This window comes from Pseudorca crassidens, chromosome 10 (genome assembly GCF_039906515.1).
Source record: "Pseudorca crassidens isolate mPseCra1 chromosome 10, mPseCra1.hap1, whole genome shotgun sequence".
NCBI classification, from domain to species: domain Eukaryota; kingdom Metazoa; phylum Chordata; class Mammalia; order Artiodactyla; family Delphinidae; genus Pseudorca; species Pseudorca crassidens.
The window spans coordinates 23022193-23050014 of NC_090305.1; the positions used below are offsets into that span (position 1 = coordinate 23022193).

Here is a 27822-nt window from a genome sequence, read left to right on the forward strand (position 1 = left end):
TTTATATATATATGTATATATATATATATTTTTGTATACATAATAGATATGTATTATATTTGCATATATTTGTATATATATATATTACTATTTGTATATATATTTGTACATATGTATATATATTTATGTGTATATATAAATATGCTATATATATATACACAAATGCTATATATATAAATGTTTTATGTATATATATATACAAATGCTATATATATATAAATGCTATATATATAAATGTTTTATATATATATATAAATGTTTTTTTAATATATATATATATATATATATATATATATATATATATATACACAAATGCTAAAGGAACATCCCAAGAGGCACCTATGTGGGACAATAAAGGATCAACAGGTCCAGACTGAAACAGGAGTTTGGGGCCAAGACCTCAGGAATAAAGAGAATTACTTCACCTGGCTACAGAAGTCTATGTCCAAGAAAAAGATAAAATTGATTAATTGTCATGCATTTGAATGGAGAGGAAAACTACACTGTTGAAGGAGAATTTGGTGACAGATTAGTGATAAATTTATATACAAGCCATTAAAGGAACACCAAATATATCTACATTGTTCTGGCTGTCATTCCATAAGGCTCAGCTGAGAACTTGCTCCTTCAGCCCTTCTAAAGATTTCAAAAGCTCCTAACAGCCTTTGTAAAATCCCTTCCTGTTTAATAAACCTAGAATAATCTCTAGTTCCTTCACTCAACCTTGACTGATACAACTTGTTATTAAAAATAGGAAGATAAAAGCCAACTGAGTATTGAAATGTTTGCAACTAGCGAAAGAGAACTAAAGATTGGGAAAGTGGTAATAAGGACCACAGCTTTTTGTTATAAGTCTTGTAGGACCTTCTGCCTTTTAAAATTATATACATGTATAAATTTGGTAAAAATTTAAAATAGTCAAATGAAAAGAACACATTTAGGAAATAATATACAGTAAGACATATACTGGGTTTAAAAAATAAGCTCCACCATCCATGCAGACTGTGTTGTTTCTTTAAAAGTCGTGTCTGAAACATTCCCACATCTTGGAACATTTACAAATGTATGATAAGGACACCTCTCCTAAATGTATATGCCTCTCAGTTTTTCCTGACAACATATTACAGGTTGTCTTCATTTATCCCTTTCCCCTGGTATCCTGAGATTGGTATCCTTACACTTTTTAGTGAATGCGGCACCTCGCATTTCTAGCAGATATCAAATAAATTTCAGGGCCCTATATTCTCCACCTTTCCATCTACTGCTCTCCTCTACACCCTGCAGAAACCCAAGGCTTCCTTAGCTTCGTGCCAATGAAGCAGCTGCGGTCACAAATAAGCTTGTGCCTGTGGGGACCAAGGAGATTCAATGTATTTTCAATCCCCTCAATCTTGGTTTGTGCCCAAGAGAAGGCAGCTGCTCTTGAACTTTCAGACTCTCAAGTGACTCAACTCTCCAATTCCCAGGGTTCTGCGTATACCCTCCTTGATGTCATCTTCCAGACCGTGCCAGATGTTGGGCAAGTCTTCAAAGTTGACTTAATCAAGATCTAAATCCCAAAATCCTCCATCAGTCACCTATGAGCTCCAATGGCCCTGCTGGGGTCCTGAGGGAGATAAGTGTGAAACATACTCCAGGCAAAATCACTCTTTAAGGATGGTCCATGGGAATTACTCAGAGCCCCCTCCTGCTGGTGAGGGACACTTCGCCCCTCTTTTGAAGGCCCAAGAGTGAAGGACTCATGGGACATGTGACAGGGCATGGTGAGGCGGGCTTCTACACAACCGTGCCTCTTGTCTAGGCAAAGAGTCATTGCGATTAGACATGTTCACTAATCCAGCTTACTAAGGTCAGAAGCCACAATAGAGTTAGGGCCAAACCTCAGGAATAAAGAGTCCCCTTTCCTGGAATGTCCTCAATTTCTCATTAAGGACATTTTTTAATGTCCCTCCTCATCCTCCTCCTTTTCTTCCTTTTCTTCCCCTCCCCCCACTCCTCCTCCTCCTCCTTCTTTTCATTTTGCAATAATTCTAGACTCACCAAAACAATTACAAAAATAGTTCAGATATGTCCCACACAACCTACAGCCATCTTACCCCAATGAAAGCATCTCACGTACTGTAGTACGTTGCCAAAACCAGGAGTCAACGCACTTTTTTTCCTCAGGTAGATTTGGTACTTGAAACTCCAGAAATGTCTTTCCATCATGACTAACAAAACAGGTTTATAGTTTTCAAGGTGCTGCCCTTTGAAGAGGAAGTGCTTTGAGTCCAATCCAAGCCAATGCTTGAGGCACAAGACTCTGCAGTTTTCTGGTCTAGTTTGTTTGTGAAGAGCTGAGATTCGCTGGAGCATCAAAAAAATGGAAATGTTCCTGCAGATTGTCACCAGAGAGAGCGGAACTGATGGATGTTAGAAGATAATCCGGGGATGGGTCCTCAGCAGCGGGGAGAGCTAAACGGCCAATGCAGGTGGTTATTGGAGAAGTTATCTGGATTGTTTTTAATGAGAGACATTTCTCACCTCAATGGGTTTCCTAATGAGTTTAGGTGGTGGAAAACATCATTAAAACAGAAGAAACATCAGTATTTTCCTGGCCCTGAGGGTAATCCACCTACTTTTCCTGGATGAAGTCCCTTCTGAAGAGATATACCATTCTCTTTTAAGAAGATGGGTGCAGAAACCCAGGAATTCAACCCGCGGATTTCCCTGGTGGTCCAGTGGTTAAGACTCCAGGAGGGGCGTTAGCCTTAGGGGTCCCTGCGGAGAAGCCCCCAAGGCAGCGAGCTGAGAGGAGGCCCCGTTTTCTCCTCCGTCATCCTCATCACGGCCTCACACCTCAGCCTCAGCGATAGGCCCTCTAGAAGCTGCCACACAAACGATAAAATCCCCAGGTCCTGGGGCAGCACAGCTAAAACCCCTAAACCGCTGAGGGTGAGAGTGGAAGGAAAGAAAAGGAGAATAAGGAGAGCAGGCGAGAAGGAAGAAGGCGCAGCGGCGAGGAAGGAGAAGCAAGTTGCAAAGGAACGGAGCAGGGCCGGTCAGTGAAACGACCACAGGCCAGGAGGCGGCATCTCCCGGGGAGAAACAGCGCCACCCAGCTGTCCAGCTCCGCGCGGCTTGCCAGGGCTTCTCTTTGTCCTACCGTTTCCAGCCGGCGCTGCCCTTTCTGTGCTCCCGGCTACCGCCGCTGGTGAGTGGCGTTCATTGAGGTCCTCAGCCGGGAGCCTGGGGCGGTTTCAGGGTCCGGGTGGGATTCGGTGAGCGTCGCGGGGACCGTCTCACTTGCGGTGCAGCGGGGTGGGGAGTGGGGGCGGGGGAGTGGGGGGAGTCGGGGGCGGGGTGAGGCCGGGGAGGGGCCGGGAGCGGCTCGCGGCCTGTGGCCACCAAATAACGTTCCGGCTTTTCAGTCTCTTTCCGACTCCCACCCTCTGCTCCCCCTGCTGCACCCGCCCTCCCTGCTTTCCTCTTCCTCACACATCCGCGTCCTCTGACTGCCCTGGGTGGGAAGGCTGCCCCCAAGCCCGGGTTGCTCCCGTCAGAGGCGATCAAGGGCTCTTGGAGGTCCGACGCTCAGGCGGCCACTTCCCACCGGTGTGTGGGACGCCCTCTTAGGCCCCTGAGCGCTGTCCTCTCCTCCTGTTCTCAGCTCTGCCCTCTTCCCGTTTCTGGCCTCGGGAATCAGGGGGCTTCCAGGCAGGCAGCGCTCAAGGGCCTCAGGCCTTGGAGTTGAGGGTCTCTTTCTAGTGACTGGAGCTCTAGGAAGGGCCCAAGGGCCCTGAACCACATTTCCTACTGCTGTGGGCACCGTGGCCGATCCTGGCTTTCACTGAGGGAAGCGACAAAAAATGTTTGCACATATTCAGATACAGAAAAGTCATTCTGTCTTATACATGAACTAAGTTCAATTTTGGGCTAAGTAACTTGCCTCTTTGTGGCCTGTCAGACATACATTGTACATCTGCTTTAATTATTAAAGGAAAGGGCACATTGACCAGAAGTAAAGAATGTCCATGTTAAAAATAAAGACTAGGGCTTCCCTGGTGGCGCCGTGGTTGAGAGTCTGCCTGCTGATGCAGGGGACGCGGGTTCGTGCCCTGGTCCGGGAGGATCCCGCATGCTGCGGAGCGGCTGGGCCCGTGGGCCATGGCCGCTGAGCCTGCGCGTGCGGAGCCTGTGCTCCGCAACGGGAGAGGCCACAACAGTGAGAGGCCCGCATACCGCAAAAAAAAAAAAACAAAAGACTAAATGCCCCTCTTCCTGGGACTCCAACGCTGGTTCACCTTTGATGATAAGACTCCCTTCCCAGGTGCCAAGGCCATACAGTATGTGCTGCACGTGTGCGTGCTGGTCTGTTTGTTTTTTTTAAACCTTGGAGAAATGTAGCCCTGACTTGTTCAATGTTTGTTCTGACAAGTTATAAAACTGTGCTGAAGGGGAATTCCCTGGCGGTCCAGTGGTTAGGACTCAGAGCTTTCGCTGCCGTTGGCCGGAGTTCAATCTCTGGTCTGGGAACTAAGATTCTGGTGCGAGGCAGCCAAAAAACTACCCCCCCAAAAAAACAACAACAACAACAAAAAACGACTGTGCTGAAAACCCTGCTTCTCCAGAGCAGTTTCTCAGAGTTATCTGGGAAGCTGGCATCCCGGCTAGTCCTTAATTTGGCTCAAAGAAAACACTCCACTCTTTTTCTTTTTTTTTTTTACTATATTTTTTATTTTTTGAATTTTTGAATTTTATTTTATTTATTTTTTTATACAGCAGGTTCTTATTAGTCACCCATTTTATACACATCAGTGTATATATGTCAATCCCAATCTCCCAATTCATCACACCCTCTACTCTTATTATAGATTGTTTATTCATTATTTTCACTGAGAGAAGTTAGGGTCTGACCATTTTGGAGCCAAGGGATTCTTCCTGTGATTTCTGTGGTCTCCACTGCCCCCGCCACCAATGTTAATTCTTATTTTCTGCTGTGCCCCTGTTCCCACCCCTGATTCTCTCCTTGCCTCCTCCCCTGCCATCTCTTGCGCCCCCTCAGGATTTGCCCTCACCCTCCCTGCTGTTCCCTCCTCCCTGCGGTTCTCTGATCCCTTCCTAGGGCGTCCTCACCCTCATCCTCTCGTCCCTCATGGGTCTTTACCTGCAAGGATCAGTCACCTGCATGGCTCCTACCTTCCCCCAGCTTTCACTGACCTTACATTTCTGGGATTGACTTTTGCCCACACTCACTTTTGCCCAGTATGAATTCCCTACATCCCCACTAGTTTCAACACCAGGGGGAGCTGTGGTGATGGACCTTGACAATTGTACCCTGAGCACAGTGCACAGCCCCTGTGGGAGGACCTCTCCCCCGGTCTTGGCACCCATCCTCCTACCTCCGCCGCAGTGCAGGCACCAGCTCTTGGCCCTCATTAACTGTGGGCCTTTCACCCAGCACTGCCCCTTCCCCACTCCTGCATCCTAAACGTCACCCTCTGGAGGCTTCCACTCTCCAGGCCTCAGGTGCTGGACTCCACTTGCCCTGGTCCCTCTGCACCTACCCCCATGGCACCTTGCCCAGCTCGCACGCCGTGTCCACCTGCCGTGGGCCCTCACCACGTTCTCATCAATCACAAGCTTCCTCCCAGGAATCACCACGCCATCCTCACCCTCCCTCAACCAGAGCACCCCTCCTCTCCTGTCTTCACCCTAACCCAAGAGCCCCCAGAGTCACCCCTGAGGCATGCTCATCCCCTGCCCCCCAATCCACCCTCAACACTGTCTCCTCTGCAGCCCCTTGCCCTTCCTCCCTCCCCAATAGGAATACTACCCTTGGTCCAACTGCCCACCTCCTTGGCCTTCATCACCCTCTCTTGGGTTCACTGACCCCAGTGGGCTCTCACTACATCAACCATGTATCCAAAATCCTTGTTGATGCCACTTGGTCAGTTGGCCTTTCCCTACAGGGGGTCTTCCCCCAGCCCTGCCCCTCCTGTGCTGGCTGCCTGACCCACGCCCTCTGTGGAGGTGTGACCTGCCCCCAACCACTCCCACCATGCAGGTCCCTCCCAATGTGCACCTTCGCTTTCCAGTTCTATTTTCTCTTGCCAACCCTCCTTCTAATTCTCCATGACCCTTGGGCACATGGCACTGACTCAGGCCCCCAACACCCACCTCTCCCAGGGGACACTGGCAGGTCCAGCCACCTCCCCACCTGGGGCCTCACCATGCCTCTTGCACTCTGGGCCCAGACTGCTTCACCTCCACCAGGGGTACTGGCCCACCTTCCACTCTCTTAGGGCCACAGCCCAGCCCCTCAGGGCCCTCTGCCTCGTGCCTCACCCTCCCTTGAGCCCACCTTGTCCATGATGAGCCTGCCCCACGGGCAGCAGCCCTCGCTCTCCATCTCACCTGACCCGCCTCTGACCAGGGATGCCTCTGATCCTGGGCCTGACACTGCCCCTCCCTCCCCTCTGACTCCACCTCCCCTCACCCTGGTCTTCCTGCCTCTCCCTTGCCCCCTGCAGACCAGCTTCTCCCCTTGGCCTCCTGCCTGGACCCTTAGGGAGCCGGTGCCTCCCTGTCCTGGCACTTGTCCTGCTTGTTTGCCCATCTCCACCCCTCCCTCCACTCCTCAATTCCCCTCTCCTTCCCTTCTCTTTTTCTTTTTTCCCCTGTGTTGGAAAAATTCTCATTGTGGTCCCTTGTACATGTGCATGTTCTGCATCCTCAGTCCTGGAGCAGGTCAGGACAGCAGAACTTGTCTGGTAAACATTTGATGTGCACTTGTTTCCGGAAAGCTCTTTCATCTGCGGTTCCCCCTTCCCCAGGATCACACAGTCTTCATTACAACCTCACGGCGCTGTCCCGGGATGGATCTGTGCAGTCCAGCTTTTTCGCTGGGGGACACTTGGATGGCCAGGCCTTCCTGCACTATGACCGTGAGACAGGCAGGTAGAACCCCGGGGGCTGTGGGCAGACGAGCTGGGAGCTGAGACGTGGGACACAGAGTCCAAGGACTTGACAGAGACGTGGAAGGACCTCAGAGAGCTTCTAGCAGAAATCCTGGCCCTGCAGGAGGAGAAAGGAGGTGAGAGTGGGGAGGGTCCGAGAGTGCTGGGAGGCCTTTCACTGGATTTGGGGGCAGGGGCCAGAGGATAGGGGTCTGTGAGTTCAGCAGGGGGGTGGCCGTGACTCAGCAGCCCTGGGAAGACATGAGGGGAGCAGGGAGGGGGCCCTCTGGCTGGAATTTCTCACTTGGGTGTGAGGACAGAGGGACACGGGGACTGGAGGAGTCACTGCTGGTGGGGTGGGATGCAGGTGTGAATTCCCTCCAGGAGATCTGGGCTGTGAAATCCGAGAAGACAACCACGCCTGGGGCTTCAGGTTTCGCTACTATGATGGGGAGCTCCTCCTCTCCTGTCACCCAGAGACCCACGGATGTACAGCGCCCCAGTCCTTGGTTCGGAACTTGGCCATGGAAATGGAGAAGTCCTGGGACACAGATGGCTTTCAAAGCAAGTATTACCAGGCCCCCGTGCAGGGAGAGCTTTGTGGAAGACTGCAGGGCTATCTGGAATCCTGGACAGGCTTCAGGGAGAGAACAGGTACTGCTCCTGGGCCAGGGCCCTTCCTCTCCCCCAGAGCCCTAGAGCCTCCCCGCCGTGACTCTGCACACGGAGACCCTCCCTGTCCTCTGGGTGCACATTTGCTCTGCTGGCGTGGTGTCCTGCAATCTCCTGCTCCGTTAAATCCACTGTAGAAAGACGGGCAGGTCGGGAGGGGAATGAACCGCACCAGTGACGATCACCCAGGGGAGCAGTGGGCCCTCCGACAGAAACTGCACCAGGGAAGAGGGGTGTCAGGCAGGAGAGGAAGCCCCTAGACCAGGGTGGGCGCCCCTGGCTCCCAGCCTGCCCGTCCCAGAAAGTTCCCTCCTGGTCCCCAGGAGCCCACCCTGCACGGCCCCCTCCTCAGCATCAACACGTGGATCCAAGAGAGTGAGGCCCCATCCCAGCCGCTCCTCCTGCCCGGCTGAAGGAACGGGGCCCCAGGGTGCAGAGCAGACTTGGAGCAGGTCTGCGGTGGACGAGGGCTCAGCCAGAGGTGGAGCGTGTTCTCTCCGTCTCCCTTAGAGGGAGCAGGGCTTGGCCCCGGGCCTCACTGGCTCTGTGCTTTCTCCCACAGGGCCCCCAGCCGTGAACGTGACCCACAGCCAGGACTTGGAGGGCACAGTCAACCTCACATGCTGGGCTTTCGGCTTCTTTCCCCAAAATATCTCTGTGGCCTGGTTTTGGGATGAGGAACCCATGAGCCAGGAGGCCCAGCGGTCTGGGGGTGCCCTGCCTGATGGGAACGGGGCCTACCGGACCTGGGTGACCAAAAGTGTTCCCCAAGGAGAGGAGCAGCGGGTCCAGTGCCACTGGAACACAGCGGGAATCACAGTGCACACACTGTGCCCTCTGCTGAGCCTGGGGTGATCCTGGAGGGGCTTGTGACCCTGGATCAGAGGCCAGGGTCAGGGAGAGGAGAGCAGGCCTGTGGCTCTGGGGTGCCTGGGTTATATATAATAAGTCCCTCTCTCAGGAGAGACCCTGTTGCATCAGAGTCAATAGTGGACCATCCTGGGTGTTGCTGCCTTTGCTCTTGTTTTTATCATCGGGCTTTGTGTCCTTTGCTACTCGAAGAAGAAGAAGAAGACAGCATTAGCTGTGGGGAGCCCAGGTGAGAAATCTGGGCGCGGGTGGGGATGGGAGGGGCTCTGCCTGGGATGTAGGGTCCCCCTCGTGTCCCTCTGCACAGATGTGAGAGGATGACAAGCCTCTGTTCCAAGAGTTGGACATTGGGGTATTTGTGAGGGGAATGGGAGCCACGTCTGCTCTAACCCCTTGGTTCTGCCTAAAGCCAGGGCCAGGCTGGGGCCCTTAGTGTCCAGCGAGGCCTCTCCTTGCTCGGGTGAGACTGGGCAGCAGTGAGGGTTGCAGCTCCTTTTGTTCTCATCTCTTTTTCTCTACTCTCAGGCTCACCAGGGCTTGTCTGGGGAGCATGTGTTGGATCATGTGCTGGTTGGGAGGGTCTAGGTGATCCTGGAATCAGAGGGAACCTGAAGTAAAGTGTTTGTGACCTGGTGAGGAGGGGTTAAAAACTGAGGAGGAATTCAGAGGAAAGGTGATTTCCTGTCTGCATTTCTCTCCCCCAATTTTTCGCCAGTATTAAGAATCCAAGTAGAAGAATCATAAGGCTCAAACTAGGGTTCAGTGGATGGTGCCAGAGCCCTGCCTGTGATGCTCCCTTGTGAGGCCCCACCTAAAAATGTTTTGCAACCTCTCCAGTTCCTCCTCCATGAGCTGTCTTCTGAGTTTCGATTCCTCTGGGTCACCCCCAGCCTGCATCCTTCTCAAGTTCCCATCACTTGCCCCCATGCTTGCTGGGATTTCCTTCATATGGAGGAGTAGTGAGCAGATACCGCGTGACCGTTTAGGGAGAGGAGACCAGCCAATCCTTGGACACCTGGGGTCACTGATTTTATCTTACCTCCAGGTTCTTTCCTGTCCAGCCCCTCAGGACACAGTCCAAGGGCTCTTTAGAGGAGGGCACTGGGTCTGCGTTCTGTGGCCTCACCCTGCCCTCCCTGAGCCAGTTCCCTTGCTCACGGTGGTCACTGCCCTGTAGATTTGGACAAGGGGATGGTCACACTAATTTCCCCATAATCAGGTTGCTTGAGGGGAGAGGAAAAGAGCAGCAGAGCTTTGTGTTTGGCAAAGAGCAAAGGCAGAGCGTGGAACAGTGAAAGGGTGACGTGTGCAGGCTCAGCTCCTTCTGTTGATGCCACCTCTTTGTGTCACTGGCGTGCTTGGGGACGCGGTTTCTCATCCACGAGCCTAATTCCCTTATCATTTGGCCTTCAGCCTGGGCATACAGGGATGGTTAGTCACCCTGCCCCACAGCGAGAGGCTCTGTCCATGCAGCACCCAGAGCGGGGGACCAGGCAGCTCTGTAGTTGCTCCTGTTCTCACCTGGGGCACCCCCGACCCCTCCCCACCCACCCCACCCCCAGGGAACGTGAGTTCTGGTTCCCTTGGAGCAGAAACGGTTGTCTTGTATGTCACTGGAGCATTTGCTGGGAAAACAGTGTGAAGATCATGTGCTAACTTCTCAAAATTACTTTTTAAATTTTTGATGTCCAATAAAAATGTTTATGATTTCAGGTGGCAAAGCTCAGTAGGATTTCCTCCAATACTGATCTTGCGGTGCATATTAAATGAAAGAGGAATTCAAATGGGGTGCTCCCTGTGGGAGGTGGAGGGTGGCAGTGGCAGTCGCAGGGTGCAGAGGGGGCCAGGTACAGCCTTGGGCTGGGGGTGTCCCCCCCATCCACATTGAGCAGCAGATCCCTACAGGAAGGGAGGGCGGTCCTGGTTGAATCCTTGCCTGGAACAGGGCAGAAGGGACTGTGTAGCCTCAGCCTAGCAGCAGCACTCGGGGTGGAGCTGGGATTCCAGGAGCCAGTGGACCAGGAAGGAGCAGGGAAGGCCAGGCCTCTGCAAGCCAGGGGTGCTCCAGGGGCAGGTCAGGGGCAGGGCCTGTGGCAGCCCAGTTTTTCTAGATGGGGCTGCTGTCACCTGGGCTTCCCAATGGGCTTTCCAGTTAGGAGCTGCTGGCTCAGGGCTGGGGGCGGGCAGGAGGCTGTGCTGCAGGTGGAGGTCAGGGCCTGAGGTGGAGCCGGGCAGTGGAACAGGTGCTTGTGCGGGTGAGGAGGCCCGAGAACGGAGGAGAGGAAGGAGTTGTGTGTGTGTCCACTCCCAGGCCTGGAGGAACGCGGAGTCGGGACCCATCTGTGATGGAGCCTCGCACTGTGTCAGGGATGGGTCCGGGCTTAAGGTGGGAGGGCTTTGGGTTTCCACTCCTGGATCTTGTCCTTTCGTCCTGCCGACCTTTGTCCCTGTCGTGGACGGTGGTGGAAGCAGGGACAGGTGATGATGTTGGGGAGTCAGGGGAGGAGCCCAGCAAGGGCTGGGCGAAAAGGTAGCAAAATAGGCGCGGTGTTTTCTTCCCTCAGAGAAAGGCAGAACCTGACTTTGGAGCAACTGAAGGAGAATCTCTGGAGGAATAAAGAGCAATATTCTGCAGCCAATTGGTCATTTATTTATTGGTTTTTCCTTTTCCCCAGAGCCGTTAGCCTACAAGACCTGGATCAATGCCAGATGCAGCCAAGTGACCATAATGGCCTCACACAACTGGGATTTCAGTCCTCGTTGTCAGACCCTGCGTCCATCAGTTTGACGGGAGGAGCTTAGAATCTGCCGCCAGAGCCCTGAATTCAGCTCCCTCTTCTGGTCTTACTAGCACTTTCCCTTTTGTGTGTGTTCTGTTATTTATTTTATTATTTTTATGTTTTATTTGTTATTTTTTTAAGGTGTAGTTGATTTACAATATAGCACTTTCCCTCTTTTTTAATTTTTTATTGAAGTATAGTTGAATTATTGAACACAATGCTGTGCTAATTACTGCTGTACAGCAGAGTAACTCAGTTATACATATATATACATTCTTTTTCATATTCTTTTCCATTATGATTTATCACAGGTTATTGAATATAGTTCCCTGTGCTATACAGTGGGACCTTGTTGTTTATCCATCCTATATATGCCAGTTTGCATCTGTTAATCCCAAACTCCCACTCCATCCCTCTCCCACCCCCCTCCCCCTTGGCAACCACTAGACTGTTCTCTATGTCCCTGAGCACTTTCCCTCTTGAAGCCTCAGTTTCTTCATCTATGAAATGAGAAAACTAGTGTTTATTTCCCGTTGTGGTGGGGACGATTAAAACCGTTCCTATATATGAGGTGGCTGCAGCTGCACTACACTAGTCACTAACTATTTTTGTTTTTTTATGTTATAATAGAATACATGGATAATAATTCAGTTATTACAAATAAGCTTTATCAGGAAGTTTCCTCACTGTGGCTTCTCCCAAAATGACTAATAGCAGATTTCTGGAAACTTGAGGCTCCCTTCACACCCTGTCACACGTGTACATGCATTACTTCATGTCTGCAATATCTGTATAATTTCACATCAGGAGTTTTAATTGCTCTTTAAATGCGCATGTCTGGTCTGTGCTTTATTTCACGTGTCTGGGAAGGGACAGCGAGTAAGATTCTGGGGAGAAGGAGAGGTCTATCTCTCTGCCTTGACGCGGCACTAAAAATTCTCCACCTCTCTCTCCCCTCCAGCTCCCAGTGACTGACAGATTCACAGCAAAGCACAAAGGGCTGGGAGAAAATGCACCTGGGACCAGTGTTCAGGGGCTGGCCCTGGGTGGGGGAATCTCCCCTGAACAGTTGTAACCTTTATGTGATGGAGCAGAGCAGAGCTGAAGGGTGATATCACGGGAGGGGGACAGGGACAGGGCTTTGGGGTCTCCTGATTATGAGGAATAGGGATCGGTCTGCTTCTAGGGTGATGAGACTGCTGGGGACCCTTGGGTGGAGGTGAGAGAGAAAAGGAACCCAGAAGGTGGAGGAATCAATCAAGCATCAGCATCTCCACCAGTTCAGACTGATTTCTGCAGGGCAGATGGGGAGGTGAGATTTCTCCATCTGATCCTCAGTCCTTCCTGACTTCTGGTCTTGGGGCACACAGGTGAGTGGTGCTCTTCTTCTTCAGGACAACCTTAGCCCCGCCCGGGTAAAGCACTGCTGGCCGAGTGTACTAGGGGGCGCCTCCCACAGACTCGAGGCAGCTGACAGGAGCGCTTTCTGCAGCAGGACCTGCCTGGAAGCAAGAGGATAATGAGGGGCTCTAGTCAGGTACTGTTCCCTCCGTGCCTGGTCCACAGGGTGCCCAGTAAGGTAACAGGGAAAGAGAATTCATTCATGCATCTATTTATCCAGATAGGTGTATACTGACGTATTCTTTCATGTTTTTATTCAGGGTTGATGTCGTTCACACACTTGTGGCTGCATGTTTCCATTCGAGTATTCTTGCATTTTAGTCAGCTCTCAAGTGTCATTTGTTGTACTCAGTTGTCACTAAGCATAAACTTTCATACTCGTTCATTTTTGTGGTTTGTTTGTTTGCCGTGCCACACAGCTTGCGGGCTCTTAGTTCCCCGACCAGGGATTGAACCCGGGCCCACAGCACTGAAAGTGCTGAGTCCTAACTGCTGGACTGCCAGGGAATTCCCAGTGTGGTTAATTTAATCTGTAAATTAAGAGGTCAAATATCTGTGCTAGTTTTCTCATAAAATAGACTATTATTGTATTCCTCTCTGATTCTCCTCAATTTCTACTTCCCAGAGGTGACCACTTTCCATATTTTTTAGCTGATTCTTTTGGCTTTTACTTCCAAGTCTCTAAACAAAATGCCTTGTTAGAACTGATGCTTGATTTTTCTGCCGCAGACACTGTCGCATCACATAGTGGCTGATGCAATAGTTAATAGTCATTGCTTTCTTTCACGCTTCCCATTCCTTCACTTTCCCAGGTTATTTATATAGTGATCGTGTTTAGTTCATTCAGCTTTTTCTTTTGCATGACTAATACACTCGTGTAAACTCTACTACTTCTCACTTTCTGCACAACCTCTTGTTCTCCCTGAGTTAATAATTGCCTTTGTTTTTGTCTGATTCTTTCCTATGTAGCTCTCACTAATTGAACTTTGATGTTTCTCATATTTATATGATTCTTTCAAGAAGTGAGGATACTTTGGGCATTCTATCAATTTTTCCTTTTTGGAGATAACCTCCTGGGCCCTTCTGATGTGCTCCCACCTGGACTGGAATCTTCTACATCTGGAGCAGAGCCACCCTCCCAGGATATCCCTCCACCACCATCTGGGCAGTGCTTTAAAGTGCTGTGGATACTGTACAGCACAGGGAACTCTGCTCAATACTCTGTAATGGCCTATATGGGAAAAGAACCTAAAAAAGAAAAAAAGAGTGGATATACGTATATGTATAAATGAATCCCATTGCTGTACTCCTGAAACGAACACAACATTTTAAATCAACTATACTCTAATAAACATTTTTTTAAATAAGTAAAGTGCTGTGGAGCCACCTGAGCATCCTGCTAAAATGCAGACTGTGTAAGGATGTCAAGGATGGGACCTGTGAGCTTGGTTTTCTATCCAGTAAGTATGATGCTGATTCTGCCGGCTCATGGATGATAGATGAGGCAGAAAGGATCTCTTTGTCTTTCTCCCGTGCTGTATGTCCAGTTTTCTGTAGCCTACACCTTTCTCTCTTTTTTTAATATAGGCCTTACTAATACATTTTAATTAAGGAAGTAATGTGTTTTGTTTCTCAATGAGTTAGGCTTAATTAATTTTATTGTAGTAAAAAAACGTATAACAGAAAATTTACCAGCTTCACCATTTTCTAATGTCCAGTACAGTGGTGTTAAATATATGCACATTGTTGTGCAATAGAGCATTAGAACTTCTTCATCTTGCAAAACTGAAACTTTATACCCACTGAACAAAAACGACAATTCTCTCTCCCCGCTGGCCCTGGCAGCCACCGTTCTCTTTTGTGTCTCTAAGAGTTTGACTGCTTTTGACCCTTCATGTAAGTAGAATCATGCAGTATGTGTCTTTTTGTGACTGGCTTATTTCACTCAGCATAAGGTCTTCAGCGTTCATCCATGCTGTAGCAAATGACAAGATTTCCTTCCTTTTTAAAGCTGAATAATGTTCAGTTATATGTATGTATCACATAATCTTTACCCATATATCTGTCAGTGCACAGTTTGCTTCTGCCTCTTGGCTTTTGTGAATAATGCTGCAGTGAACATGGATGTGCACACTTTCTCTGTTTTATACCCTCTCTCCTTTTGGTGGAATTAATATTTTAGTAGTTTCTTATCAGCAAATGTTTGAAGTACATGTTACATGTTTCAAAGTGTATTATTCTTCGGCTTGATGAATAGTTTGGCTGAAATTTGGAGGCACTGCTCCATGTTTTTCTTTCTTCTTTTGAAGAAATAGAGAGAGACAGAGGGAGAGAGAGAAGACAGCAGGGCAGCAGCTGCTCATGAGGTCTCTGAATTTCACACATTAATTACCAGCCTCTCTGCCCTGCCTTCCGTCTAGCACTGTCACCAGAGCACTTCTTAACTCACTATATTACAGTAAAGCCAAATTTGTCATTAGTATGATGGGTCAATGTTGTAATATGAGTAAATTCTTGTTGATATTTTATCCCTTTGAGTGCCCAAACTCTGGTAGGGTCCTGGAAGGAAACAGTTGGCCGAATCAAAGAGATAAGTGGAGAGAGTGTAATGACCATGCTATTTACAGAGCTGTAGGCAGCTAATAGCAATAGAAGGCAGAGGTCCCGGAACCAGAAAAAGCCGGAAGCTGTTACCACCTCTAGACTGAAGGGACAGTCTAGAGGGCAGAAGGAATTTGTTTCTAGAACCCAGCAGAGCTGTAGCCTCTGAGAGGGGTCACCGAACAAGTGATAGGGAGAGGAGTGAAGGGAGAGGAATGCAGGCATTACTGTAGCGCAGCCCTGGAGGAGAGAGTGGCCATCGATGCCTTGGATTCTCTCCTCCCACACAGTGGTCCCTGCAGTGCCTGCTAATGGCAAACCCAACCAGAAGCCAGAGAGCAAAGCCCCCAGGTGACGTGTTCTATGAGAATAACAGGAAATATAAGTGATGCTCCACAAGCGGTTCAGAACCTAGAGAGTAGACAAAGAACAGTTAGGATGTCGAGATTATGCAGGTTCTGTGAAATTAAAGACAAGATGTGTGTCTTCAATGATAAGAATAAATGTTGGAAAAATGACAGACATTAGGCTTATTCTATATGGCCCCATGGGTTATGTCTAAGTGAAAGGGAGAGGAAATAGCTACAGATATTCATGAAGAAGAACTATCTCCAAAGCCAGAAGGTGATGAGGTCTCCATTAATCAGGATGGACAAACACAGGCTGGACAACCACTTAAAAGGGACCTATGTTCATTTCGTGGGATGTGTATCAGAGCGTAAGCCTAGAGACCAAGGTCATGGTGGTAAATGAGAGTGGGTCCCTCAGATTCTACTAGCACATGAGAGCTCATGGCCTGTAGGTATTAACCTGCTGGAAAAAGGGACTGTTAACTCCCCTTGAGTTCTTCCCCCTAAAAAGTCGTGGCCCTGAGCTAACCTGCTTGTCCCATTGAATACTTATTTAACATGTGTTTTATGTTCCTGACGAATCTTGTGTTTGCCTTCACTTATATGCTTTAAATTCTACAAGGATCACGTATACTCATCTGTTAGATTTTCATTTGGAAAACCTCTTCACAACCCTACAAGTTCCACCTGACACTAGGAATTATATGGAACAGGTAATAAACATGTGTTTTTGTTTTCAATCACTCATCATTTTTCCTATTTTTAAGATAAAAATTTTCCAATAACATCTCTGTATATCTGAGGTCACATCCCCACAGCATTGTGTACTTTGTGAAGTCATCAGTTGGGTTATTTGTAAAAAACAAAAGCTGTCTTACTCTGTGGGAAAAGGGAATGTGTTGGGAATAACGGATATAGATTATAGACTCATAGGTGCAGCCGAAGAAGTAAGGCTCAGGGCGGTGGGGGCCAGGGCAGTGCTGGGACAGGGGCGGCAACTACTGGTCCTCAGTCTCATTAAGGAACGACCATTGAGATAAAAAATATAATACTGCACAATGTTCACACTCTTGCACTAGCTCAGGGTTCACATTCCCGTGACAGCATATCCAGTCGGTCTAGCTTGGGCCTGCTATCCACTCCTTCATTAAAAGAAGCAATCAGTATTGATCAACAGCCCTCCTGGCTGTATCCGGGTGGTATATCATAGTTTCCTAAAAGCATACAGGAGTGCACTAGCAAATAACAGGCATGATATATAAAAATCTGTAATAAATATTCACTGCACAGGCAAAATAGTGGATTCCTTTTTAAAGACAAGCCTCAGAACCCAGATCATCCTCAGGTCACTGCGCATGACCCCGGTGTGACCAGGGAGGTGACCTTCGGCTGGGTCTGGAGCATCTCAGTTCTAGGCCAGGTACAGCCGTAGCAGGAGAGGGTCTTTGGGGCTGGGGTTCAAGAGGAAGAGGCCTCAGATGCCTCTGCATCTACAACTGATTTTCCCCCACAGGTTTAATGGGTTTAATAAGTTTACCCCTTCAGTTCCTATTTACAACACCCAATATTCCTTGGAAATACCAGACAGACCCAGCAATGGCCAACAGTAAAGTTCAGACCTCCAGAGTTTCAAAGTTCAGGTTCTCCAACCATTCTGCGTTGGAGTGGCACTTGTCCAAAACTGGTACTTCCGTATAGTTGGGGAACTTTAAATGTACTAGTGAAAAAAGCTTTTTCCTGTTCAAGGGGAAGAAAGAAAATCATTCCTCAAAACCCAGCAGATCGGGCTGTGAGATCTCTCCTCCTGTCCCAGCTCTTCAGGCAGTGGAGCAAGAGGCCAAAATCTAACCTGAGTTACAAGAAACAAGACAGTGATGGGTATAAAGGGAGTGACCAGGAGCAACAGATTCTCCTTTACCTCTTACGTCCAATATAGGTACTTCACAGAAAAACAAGAATAACAGGTCCACAAAATACAACAGCTAGAATTAGAAAAATCCACTCTTCCAAGGGTGGTGGAAGGCTGGAAGGGGAAGTGGCACAGGAAGAAAGAGTATTCAAATCAGCCCAGGCACAGGGGCTGGCAAATGCTAGCAAAGAGCTGCAGAAAAACCCATGGTCAATAAAAACAAACAAACAAAAACATGTCGTCCTTTCAGACTCACAGGTGTTTAAAATCCATACTGGTGCCCAGAAGATTCTGCCTCATGTGCACCAGAAACAAAAGTCCCGATGCCTCAGAGAGAAGGGAATATGCACAGGGCGCTGGGTAGACTGGGTCCTGCCTTCCCTGGTTGGGGAGGGAAACAAGGGAAAGAGCTGCCACAGGGTCCTTCCAATCCCACCCATCCCCTCTGGATGGCAGGCGACTCAGTGCCCGCAGCCTGACGTTTGGCAGGCGTGCATCTACAGCTCTGTCATCTGATTCTCCTACTTCCATCCCATTACGTCTCCGAGTCAGAGGGCCTCTTCTTCCCTTGGTTTGTCTGATGGTTAGGCCAGAAAGCTATGAAAGTGATCATATAATAAGTCTCAAATTAATACTGTGATTTCTAGGGTAACTAATGGAAAAATAAAGGAATGTGTAACTAGAAAGCTAATTAAGAAGACTACAATACTGAAAAGTTTTTGGATAATCCAAAAGAAGGCAACAAAGAAAAACAATGAAGCAGAGAATAAATGAATTAAAAGATAGTAAGTGGCCAGGTGGTAGTAAACACAAGGGTGTCAGTAATCACATTAAATGTAAATGAACTCAAACACTACAATGAAGGACAAAGATGGTCAAGTGGGTAAAAATAAATGAATAGCTAATATGCTGTTTACAAAAGACACAATGTCAGTAGCAGGTTACAGAAATGTTGAAGGTAAAAGGATGGAAAAAAGAAATGCCATACAGACATTGATGAGAAACCACACAGAGATACTCCTTAGAAAGACCGCAGGACATGAATCTCCTTGGACATAAAGTACATGTATACAGTTTACAGCATCTTTAATATAGTTTATTTACCTGATGAGATCCTTGAGACAATGTAATGCCACATATTTGATACAGTGTGCAATAAGTGCACATTGAATGAAGGAATAAAGTGCCTATAATTCAGGACTTCCCTGGCGGTCCAGTGGTTAGGACTCGGTACTTTCGTTGCTCTGGGCCCAGGTCCAATTCCTGGTCGGGGAACTAAGATCCCACAAGCCATGTGGTCAAAAAGAAGTGGCCAGTAATTCAAGTGCTATCCATATTTTAAAGAGGAGAGGCAACATCCTCGTGAAGTAAAGTAAAATAAACTAAATTAGGCCCTCTGGATAGCAGAATCGAGAACACATTCTCTGCCTTAAAGGAATCAGAACTCTACTTAGGGCAATATCATGTATCATATATGTCAAATATGCCAATTACTAGGATTGAATTGATACAGACCAGAAGGCAGCGAAAGCAAGTGTGGGGAAGGATTCATTGAATGCAGAGATAAGGGGGAATTGATTTGTTTTAAAGATGGATAGAAGTCTTCAGGACAAAAAAATAGGGGGGCAAAGGCCTTATTTGGACCAAAGCAAAAGACGAGCTCACCTACCCAGGTGGGCAAATGCCTGACCTAACCCTGCCCTGGACCCAGAGGAGACCCAGGCAAGCAGAGCTCCTGACCTGGCCGCACCTCCGTGGGTCCTAATCGTGGGAGATTTGGACCCCAGGAGACATTTTGAAATGTCTGGATCATTATTCGTTGTCTAACTTGGCAGAAGCAGGTGTTGTAAAGTGAGGAAATACTGCCCTCTAGCGGATAGACGCCAGGGCTACGGCTAAACATCCCACAGGGCACGGGACAGCACCCCACAGCCAAGAACTCTCTGGCCCAATAAGTTAATGGTGCCAATGGTGAGAAACCCTGTCCTAGAGGTTAGTGCTGCAATGTCCTCATCACTTCTCAGATGAAGAAACGGAGGCATCAAGAGGGAAAGTGCTACAGACACAGAGAACAGACTTGTGGTTGTCAAGGAAGAGCAGGGTGGGGGAGGGAAGGACCGGGAGTGTGGGCTTAGCAGATGTAAACTATTATATATAGGACGGATAAACAACAAGGTCCTACTGTATAGCACAGGGAACTATATTCAATATCCTGTGATAAACCATAATGGAAAAGAATATATATATATAAAAGAATGTCTCTATGTGTATAACTGAGTCACTTTGCTGTACAGCAGAGACCGGCACAACACTGTAAACAAACTATACTTTAACAACAAAAAACTAAATTTAAAAAAAAAATTTTAATGTAATTCTTCTAATCCGTGAGGGAAAAAAAAAAAGAGGGAAAGTGCTAGGAAGACCAGAGCAGCGAGTTGAATCCTGGTCACCTGGCTGCAGATTCTGAGCTCCCCTAGTTGAATCAGTGGAGTGGGGAGCTGACCAAGGAGACTGATTCACAGCTGAAGGGGGACATTACAGTCTGTTGGTGCCATCTGTGTTATCACTGGACTTGTAGCTTCACAAGTTCTGGGGGAAAACGTAAAAGAAAAAATGACCAACAAAAATGAGTTAATTGGGTGGGAAACCCTTGTATGCTCTCAGGGATACCCCCTTCTCAGGCTCTCCAGATTTCAGGACTTTTGTCTGAATTCCTCCTCAGTTTTTAACACCTCCCCACCAGATCATAGATATTTTACTGTGCCTTCCCAGAGATGTAAACATCTCTTTTTAAGTGGGGCCACCCAAAGGGACACCGCGGTCAGGGCTCCAGCACCATCCACTGACCTCTAGTTTGAGCCTGTGGTTCTTTTCCTTGGATTTTTAAGAAGGGCTAAAAAATTGGGGAATAGAAATTCAGGAAGAGATAAGAGCCATCGCCTTCCATCTGAATTCTTCCTCAGTTTTTAACCCAACCCAGTCATAGACACTTTACTGCAGGTTCCCTCTGAATCAATCCATGATCACCTCTAGACTCTCCCAACCAGCACATGATCCAACACATCCCCCCTAGATGAGGCCTGATGAGCCTGAGAGTGGACAGAAATCAGAACGGAGCAGGGAGTTGCAACTCTCACTGCCACCCAGTCTCACCCAGAGCAAGGAGAAGACTTCGCAGGACACTAAGGGCCCCAGCCTGGCCCTGGCTTTAGGCAGAACCAAGGGGTTAGAGCAGACGTGGCTCCCATTCCCCTCACAAATACCCCAATGTCCAACTCTTGGAACAGAGGCTTGTCATCCTCTCACATCTGTGCAGAGGGACACGAGGGGGACCCTACATCCCAGGCAGAGCCCCTCCCATCCCCACCCGCGCCCAGATTTCTCACCTGGGCTCCCCACAGCTAATGCTGTCTTCTTCTTCTTCTTCGAGTAGCAAAGGACACAAAGCCCGATGACAAAAACAAGAGCAAAGGCAGCAACACCCAGGATGGTCCACCATTGACTCTGATACACCAGGGTCTCTCCTGAGAGAGGGACTTATTATATATAACCCAGGCACCCCAGAGCCACAGGCCTGCTCTCCTCTCCCTGACCTTGGCCTCTGACCCTCCCAAGGTCACAACCCCCTCCAGGATCACCCCAGGATCACCAGGGGGCGCAGGATGTGCACTGTGATTCCCGCTGTGTTCCACGTGACACTAGACCCGCTGCTCCTCTCCTTGGAGAACACTTATGGTCACGGAGGTCTGCTGGGCATGCCGGCACATGGGTTCCTCATCTGGAAACCAGGCCACTGAGATATTCTGGGGAAAAAAGCCGAAAGCCCAGCATGTGAGGTTGACTGTGCCCTCCAAGTCCTGGCTGTGGGTCACGTTCACGGCTGGGGCCCCTGGGGGAGAAAGCACAGAGCCAGTGAAGCCCGGGGTCAAGCCCTGCTCCCTCTAAGGGAGACGGAGAGAACACGCTCCACCTCTGGCTGAGCCCTCGTCCACCGCAGACCTGCTCCAAGTCTGCTATGCACCCTGGGGCCCCGTTCCTTCAGCCGGGCAGGAGGAGGGGCTGGGATGGGGCCTCACTCTCTTGGATCCACGTGTTGATGCTGAGGAGAGAGTCTGCTTGGGTTTTTTTTGTTTTTATTTTATTTTTATTTTTTTTTAATTTTTTTTTTTTAACATCTTTATTGGGGTATAATTGCTTTACAATGGATCTGCTTGGGTTTTGATTCCTACTTCCTGGCTTGACGGCCATTCCCCAAACTGTTCTTTTTTTTTTTTTTTTTGAAGTTTTAAAATTTTTATTTTATATACGAAGAGTTAGTATTGTTTCTGAGGAAGGTAGATATGCGTGATGACCCATTCGAGAAGTTCACACTTAGTCCAACTTAATGAAGCCGATGTCCTTCGAGTACTGGCGGAAACACCAGTGGCACATATTGAGGCCGTATTTCCGGATCAGACCGTGCCGGTTTGAGCAGACGGGGCAAGAACGAGAACCCTGGCCGAATTTTCTCGGATGGCTCCGGTAAAGCTGCTGGTGCCCCATGTTGCTTTCTCGGCTGCAACAAGGCAAAAGCCCCAAACTATTCTTGTGTCGGCTCCCAGGCTCACTGCTCTCACTTTAGCTTCTCTTCTTTATATCTGAATCACAGGCATGTATTTCCTTGAGTTTCTAAAAATTGTAGTGATTTTTTTTCAATTCAGCATTTCTGAGGGCTTTCAGTAAGAAGAATTCTATGTTATTCTAAGAATTCTTAGAAAGAATTATTTCAAAAATCCAAGAAAATCATACTTGCATGAAGGACAACACCCATAGAGAAGTGGGCAGCTCATAAGTGTGCAGTGGATTTTCACCAAGTGAACACTGGGGTAAACAACACTCACAAGTAACCTTTCCAGCATCCCAAGAAACCCTCTTGCATCCTATTCAGTCATAAAGGAACCTGCCCATCCCACCCCTCAGAGTAATCATTATCTTGATTTTTAACGCCATACATAGGTGAGTTCTGCCAGTTTCTGATTGGAAAGAATTATGCAGTGGATGCCCCCCTGTGTCTGGCTCTCTCACTCAACATTATGTCACCGGGCCTCACCCCTATTGCTGTGTGTGGTTGTAATTTATTTACTCTTGTGGTGTTCCATTATAGGAATAGACCACATTTCTCGTCCTCTACTGTTCATGGGCATTTGTGTTATATCCAGATTTTACAAATCGAGCCGCTATGAATAATAGTTTCATATATTTGGCACACATATGCATGCATATTTATTGAGTATATAACTAAGAGTGGAAATGCTGGTGAGTGAATGTTTGGTTACCACCAAAGACGTTTTCAAAGTATTTGAATCAATTTACTCTCCCACTAGCAATATATGAGAGATAATTAGCCCAAATTCTTGCCAGCAACTGATTTGGCGTGGTTTTTTCATTTTAACAACTCTGGGCAGTGTGCAGCGATGTCATATTACGGTTAATTTGAATTCCCCCTCTGACTAAAAATGTTGAGCCATTTTTCATGAATTTATTTGCCATGTAAATATCCTTGATAGGAAGATGGACTGGACTACTTGTTAATGACTGAATGGGACTCTAGTCATGTGTCAGCATCTTTTAACTGTTATGGTCCTTCTGCTCTAAGGGATCTGTGGTCAAAGACAGGGGCTATCTGAGTGATAAAAGCATCTTTGGGGTGCTAGGACGATGACTCTTGGCTGAAAGGTCCTAGAAGCTTCAGGATGGGGTCTGGTCACCAGAAAAACAAGCCATGATCAGAGGGTTGGAACTTGCAGCCTCACTCCCTGACCTCTGGGGAGAGGGGGGCTGGAGGATGAGGTCAATCAGTAATGGTCAATGATTTAATCAATCATGGCTACATCATGAAACTTTCATTACAAACCCTAAAATGACAGAATTTGGAGACCTTCCAAATTGGTGAACACATCCACATGCTGGGAGAGTAGCACACTTCAACTCCACGGTGACTGAGGCTCCTACACTCGGGACCTTTCCAGACCTCGACTTAGGTACCTCTTCATCTGGCTGCTCACTTGTGTCATTTACTATAGACTGTAATGGTAAGCATAGCATTTTCCTGAGCTCTATGACTTGTTCTACCAAATTATCAGACTTGGGGGGAACCCCTAGCTTTGTAGTCAAGTCAGACAGAAGTGCAGGTAACACAGGGACTTGAGGCTTGCAACTTGCTTCTGAAGTAAAGGAAGTCTGCGGGACTGAGCCCTGACACCTGTGGGGTCTGATGCTAATTCCAGGCAGCTCGTGTCAGAATTGAGTTGAATTGTAGGACACCCAGTTGGCGTCTGAGAATCAGAAAATTGGTTGCGTGAAGGAAAAAATCCCTCACCAGCTCACAAAGAAATTCAGAGTAAGAGTAGTAAGCAAGTAAATCTCTACCTTGGATGTCATTTATTAGTCACTTGTTCTTTCAACCAAACCCGAGTGCCTACAATGTACCAGATCCAGTTCCAGTCTCAGATCTTTGCTCTAAGAATTGAAATTTGACATTCTTTTTCCATCCCTCACCACCCCCTTACCTGATTAGGACAATTCCTAGATTAGGAGAATTCCACACTAAAAGAGTCTTGGTAGGACGCAGAGACCACCTTCCTCCATAAAAGAGGAAAACCCACTTTCCCAAACATTCTTGCAGGTGGACACAGCATGGAGCTCAGGCCTCACCACTCAGGAGACCACATTTCAGGCTCTACTCAGGATGTGGTGACACAGAGAGGCTGGGACTGAGCAGAATGCATTTGGCAAGGCTGGTGTGAGTGGGAGTTACACAACCTCCAGCTGTCAGCAACCGCAGTGACAGCCGTCCTCGCCGCAGGGTCCACGTCCAGCATGCGGGGCTCACTGTGTGAGCAGTGACATCTGTGCCCAGCAACAGGGGCGAATGTTCCTATGTGGGACCTGGCCTAGGGTGGACGCTGTGGGTTCTGTTCCCGTGGAGCCTCAAGCCTGGTTCTGTAGCCTTCCCAAAATGATATGAGCCCCCATATCATATATATATGGTACTTTAGGCCTAAATTAGAAAAATTTTGGATCCTATTGTTTGCTCCAAGAGTGAGTGAGAACTCAGTCTGGAGAACAACTTCAGAGAGCACGGATTTCATTATGCTGAACTGTGAACCACTTCCTAAGTCTCCCACCCGACTACACCCCATAGTAGAGAGAACTACATGTATTTCCCAACATCACATCTCATAATGGACAATATAGGTTCTCCCTTTTCTTTCTGAAAAAAACAACAAAACACTTTTAAATGTGGATTTAAGACCCTTCTCTGGCCACTCTCTGTCGCTGACCTTGGTGGTTCCCAAAGTGGCTGAGCATCAGGATTGCTTGTGGGGCTTCTTCCAAAATGCTCAGGCCTCTCCCCAGGACCACCTTCTCAGAGTATTAGGCACAAGATCAAGGAAAAGCTTATTCAGCAAGTCCTATGCGTAAGGCTGATGCACAGCCATGTGGGAATCCTGGTCTACGAACGTTCTTGCTACCAGAAGTGTGATCTGGGGACTTCCCTGGTGGTCCAGTGGTAAAGAATCTCCCTTCCAATGCAGGGCGCTCAGGTTCAATCCCTGGTCGGGGAACTAAGACCCCACGTGCGGCGGAGCAACTAAGCCCTCATGCCACAACTAGAGAGACACCTGCACGCTGCAACAAAGAGCCCACGAGGGGCTTCCCTGGTGGCGCAGTGGTTGAGAATCTGCCTGCCAATGCAGGGGACACGGGTTCGAGACCTGGTCTGGGAAGATCCCACATGCCACGGAGCAACTAAGCCCGTGCGCCACAGCTACTGAGCCTGCGCGTCTGGAGGCTATGCTCCACAAGAGAAGGCCGCGACAGTGAGAGGCCCGCACACCACGATGAAGAGTGGCCCCCGCTCGCCGCAACTAGAGAAAGCCCTCGCACAGAAACGAAGACCCAACACAGCCTCAAATAAATAAATAAAAAGATATCAATTCTCTAAAAAAAAAAAAAAGAGCCCACGAACACCAACGAAAGATCCTGCATGCTCAGCAAAGATCCCACATGCCACAACTAAGACCCGATGCAGACAAAAATAATAAATAAATAAATAAATTTTTTAAAACGTGTGATCTGAAGACCAGCAGCATCAACACCAACCTTGTTCTAAACCCAGAATTTCATGCTTTCTGACTTCCTGAATCTTAAAAAGATGTCCAGGGCTTTCCTGTACAAAGCAAAGATCAGACTCCCGGGTCTCTGTGCCGTCTAGACACAGTGTCAGAACCACGCAGTCTGCTCAGCTGTGTGATCTGATCCGATTGCATAGCACTGGGGAGTCCAGGGTTCAGTCCTTGTCCTTCCTCTTCTACAGCCATCACTCCCTCCCTTGGAGACCTCATCAGTTCTCAAGGCTTTAAATATCATGATGTGGCATCGCCTCCCAAATCTATTTCTCCAGCCCAGACATTGCTCTTAAACTCCAGACTCATTTGTCCAACTGCCAATCCAACTACCTGGCTTGTATTTCTAACAAAATCTCAGCTCCAACATCTCTTAAACCAAATGCCCATAATACCCCCTCTCCCCCAAAATTTGCTCCTTCGTCTTCCCCATCTCTGGTGAGAGTAATGCCATCTTTTTACTTACATAGTCCAAACTTTAGGGTGTCCTCCTTAACTCCTCTTTCTCATACCCCAGATTTAATCCTTTAGCAAATGCTGTAAAACCCACCTTCAGGACGTGTCCAGAATCTAATTACTTCCCATTACATCCACTGCTCACACGCCAGTCGAAGCAACGGCCATCTCCAGCCTGGACACTGCACTAGTTTCCCACTGCTTCCCTATGGCTTCACTCCCTCCTTGCCTCACAGTTCTGTTCTTAGCACAGCAGCTAAAGTGATGCTTTTAAAGGTGAAGTCCAATGGAATATACTCAGCCATAAAAAAGAATGAAGTAATGTCATTTTCAGCAGCATGGATGGCCCTAGAGATTATCATACTAAGTGAAGTAAGTGAGACAGAGAAAGACAAATATCATATGATATCACTCAAATGTGGAATCTAATTTTTTTAAAAAGGTACAAATAAACTTATTTACAAAACAGAAACAGACTTAACAGAAATTGAAAAAAACTTATGGTTACCAAAGGGGAAACGTGGAGGGGAGGGATAAATCAGGAGGTTGGGATGAACACATACACACTACTATGTGTAAGACAGATAACCAACAAGGACCTACTGTATATATAGCAAAGGGAACTCTACTCAGTATTCTGTGATAACCTATATGAGAAAAGAAACTAAAAAAGAACAAATATATGTATAACTGAATCACTTTGCTATACACCTGAAACTAACACAACATTGTAAATCAACTATACAATAAAATTTAAATATTAAAAAAAAATAGGGACTTCCCTGTTGGAGCAGTGGTTATGAATCCGCCTGCCAGTGCAGGGGACACAGTTCGATCCCTGGTCCAGGAAGATCCCACATGCCGCGGAGCAACTGAGCCTGTGCGCCACAACTATTGAGCCTGCACTCTGGAGTCCATGAGCCACAACTACTGGGCCCACACTGCGCAACTACTGAAGCCCACGCGCCTAGAGCCCACGCACTGCAATGAAGGGTAGTCCCTGCTAGCCACAACTAGAGAAAACCAGCACGCCGCAACGAAGACCCAACTCAGCTTAAATAAATAAGAGAGATAAAACCTATTAAAAAATAAAGAAAGAAGTCATACCATGTCCCTCTTCTGCTCAAAACAATCTTATAACGCCCATCCCACTCAGAGCAAAAGTCGAAACCCTCCCAGCATCCTCCAGGCCTTACATGGTCTGGCTGTACCTCTGATCCCATCTCAATTAATCTCTGCTCCTGCCATACTGGCCTCCTCACTTTAACTGGGACACACAGACATGCTTCTGCCCTGGTGCATTTGCCTGGAGGTTCCCTCTGCCTGGAAAGAACCTCCTCCAGACATCCTCAGGGATAATTCCTCATGTCCTTCAAATCTTTCCTCAAAGGTCACCTTCCCAGTGAGGCCCACCCTGACCGCCCTAGTAAAACACCCATTTTCCCTGTCCCCATACTCACACTCTGAATCACCTTCTCCACTGCATCTTTTCCATTGTACGTATCCCCTAGTAACAGAACATTTTCCTTATTTACTATGCTGATAGCACATAGTCTGTCTCTTCCCACTAGAATACATGCTCCACAAGGCCAGCAATTTTTTTGTTTTAACTTCAGTGAAGTTTCCTAGATGCAAAACATTGTGTCATGTATCTGGCACACAACCGGTATCAGCTGA

The 27822-nt window shown here is 48.0% G+C and overlaps 3 protein-coding genes across 3 annotated transcripts in view; 1 reads left to right on the plus strand and 2 right to left on the minus strand.

Moving 5' to 3' along the window:
- SFTA2 (surfactant associated 2) overlaps positions 1–3308 on the minus strand; it is a 69623-nt gene extending 66315 nt beyond the window's left edge. Inside the window, exon 1 of the mRNA XM_067752472.1 lies at positions 2097–3308. The gene's annotated coding sequence lies outside the window, so the exon portion shown is untranslated. The remainder of the gene's footprint in view (positions 1–2096) is intronic.
- A 3455-nt stretch (positions 3309–6763) lies between these two features.
- On the plus strand, positions 6764–8578 carry LOC137231788 (MHC class I polypeptide-related sequence B-like). The gene is given in 4 exon segments (XM_067752450.1): positions 6764–6938; positions 6941–7075; positions 7323–7592; positions 8173–8578. Coding segments are annotated over 4 exon segments (873 nt in total). The 3' UTR covers positions 8466–8578.
- Positions 8579–21780: 13202 nt separating this feature from the next.
- On the minus strand, positions 21781–22100 carry LOC137231797 (small ribosomal subunit protein uS14-like). The gene has a single exon (XM_067752473.1). It carries the CDS (start codon positions 22061–22063, stop codon positions 21893–21895), a length of 171 nt encoding a protein of 56 aa, XP_067608574.1. The 5' UTR covers positions 22064–22100; the 3' UTR covers positions 21781–21892.
- Between the last annotated feature and the right edge of the window lie 5722 nt (positions 22101–27822).

Coding starts and splice junctions, on each gene's coding strand:
- LOC137231797 (XM_067752473.1), bottom strand. CDS start 22,063: ATGGGGCACCAGCAGCTTTACCGGAGCCATCCGAGAAAATTCGGCCAG.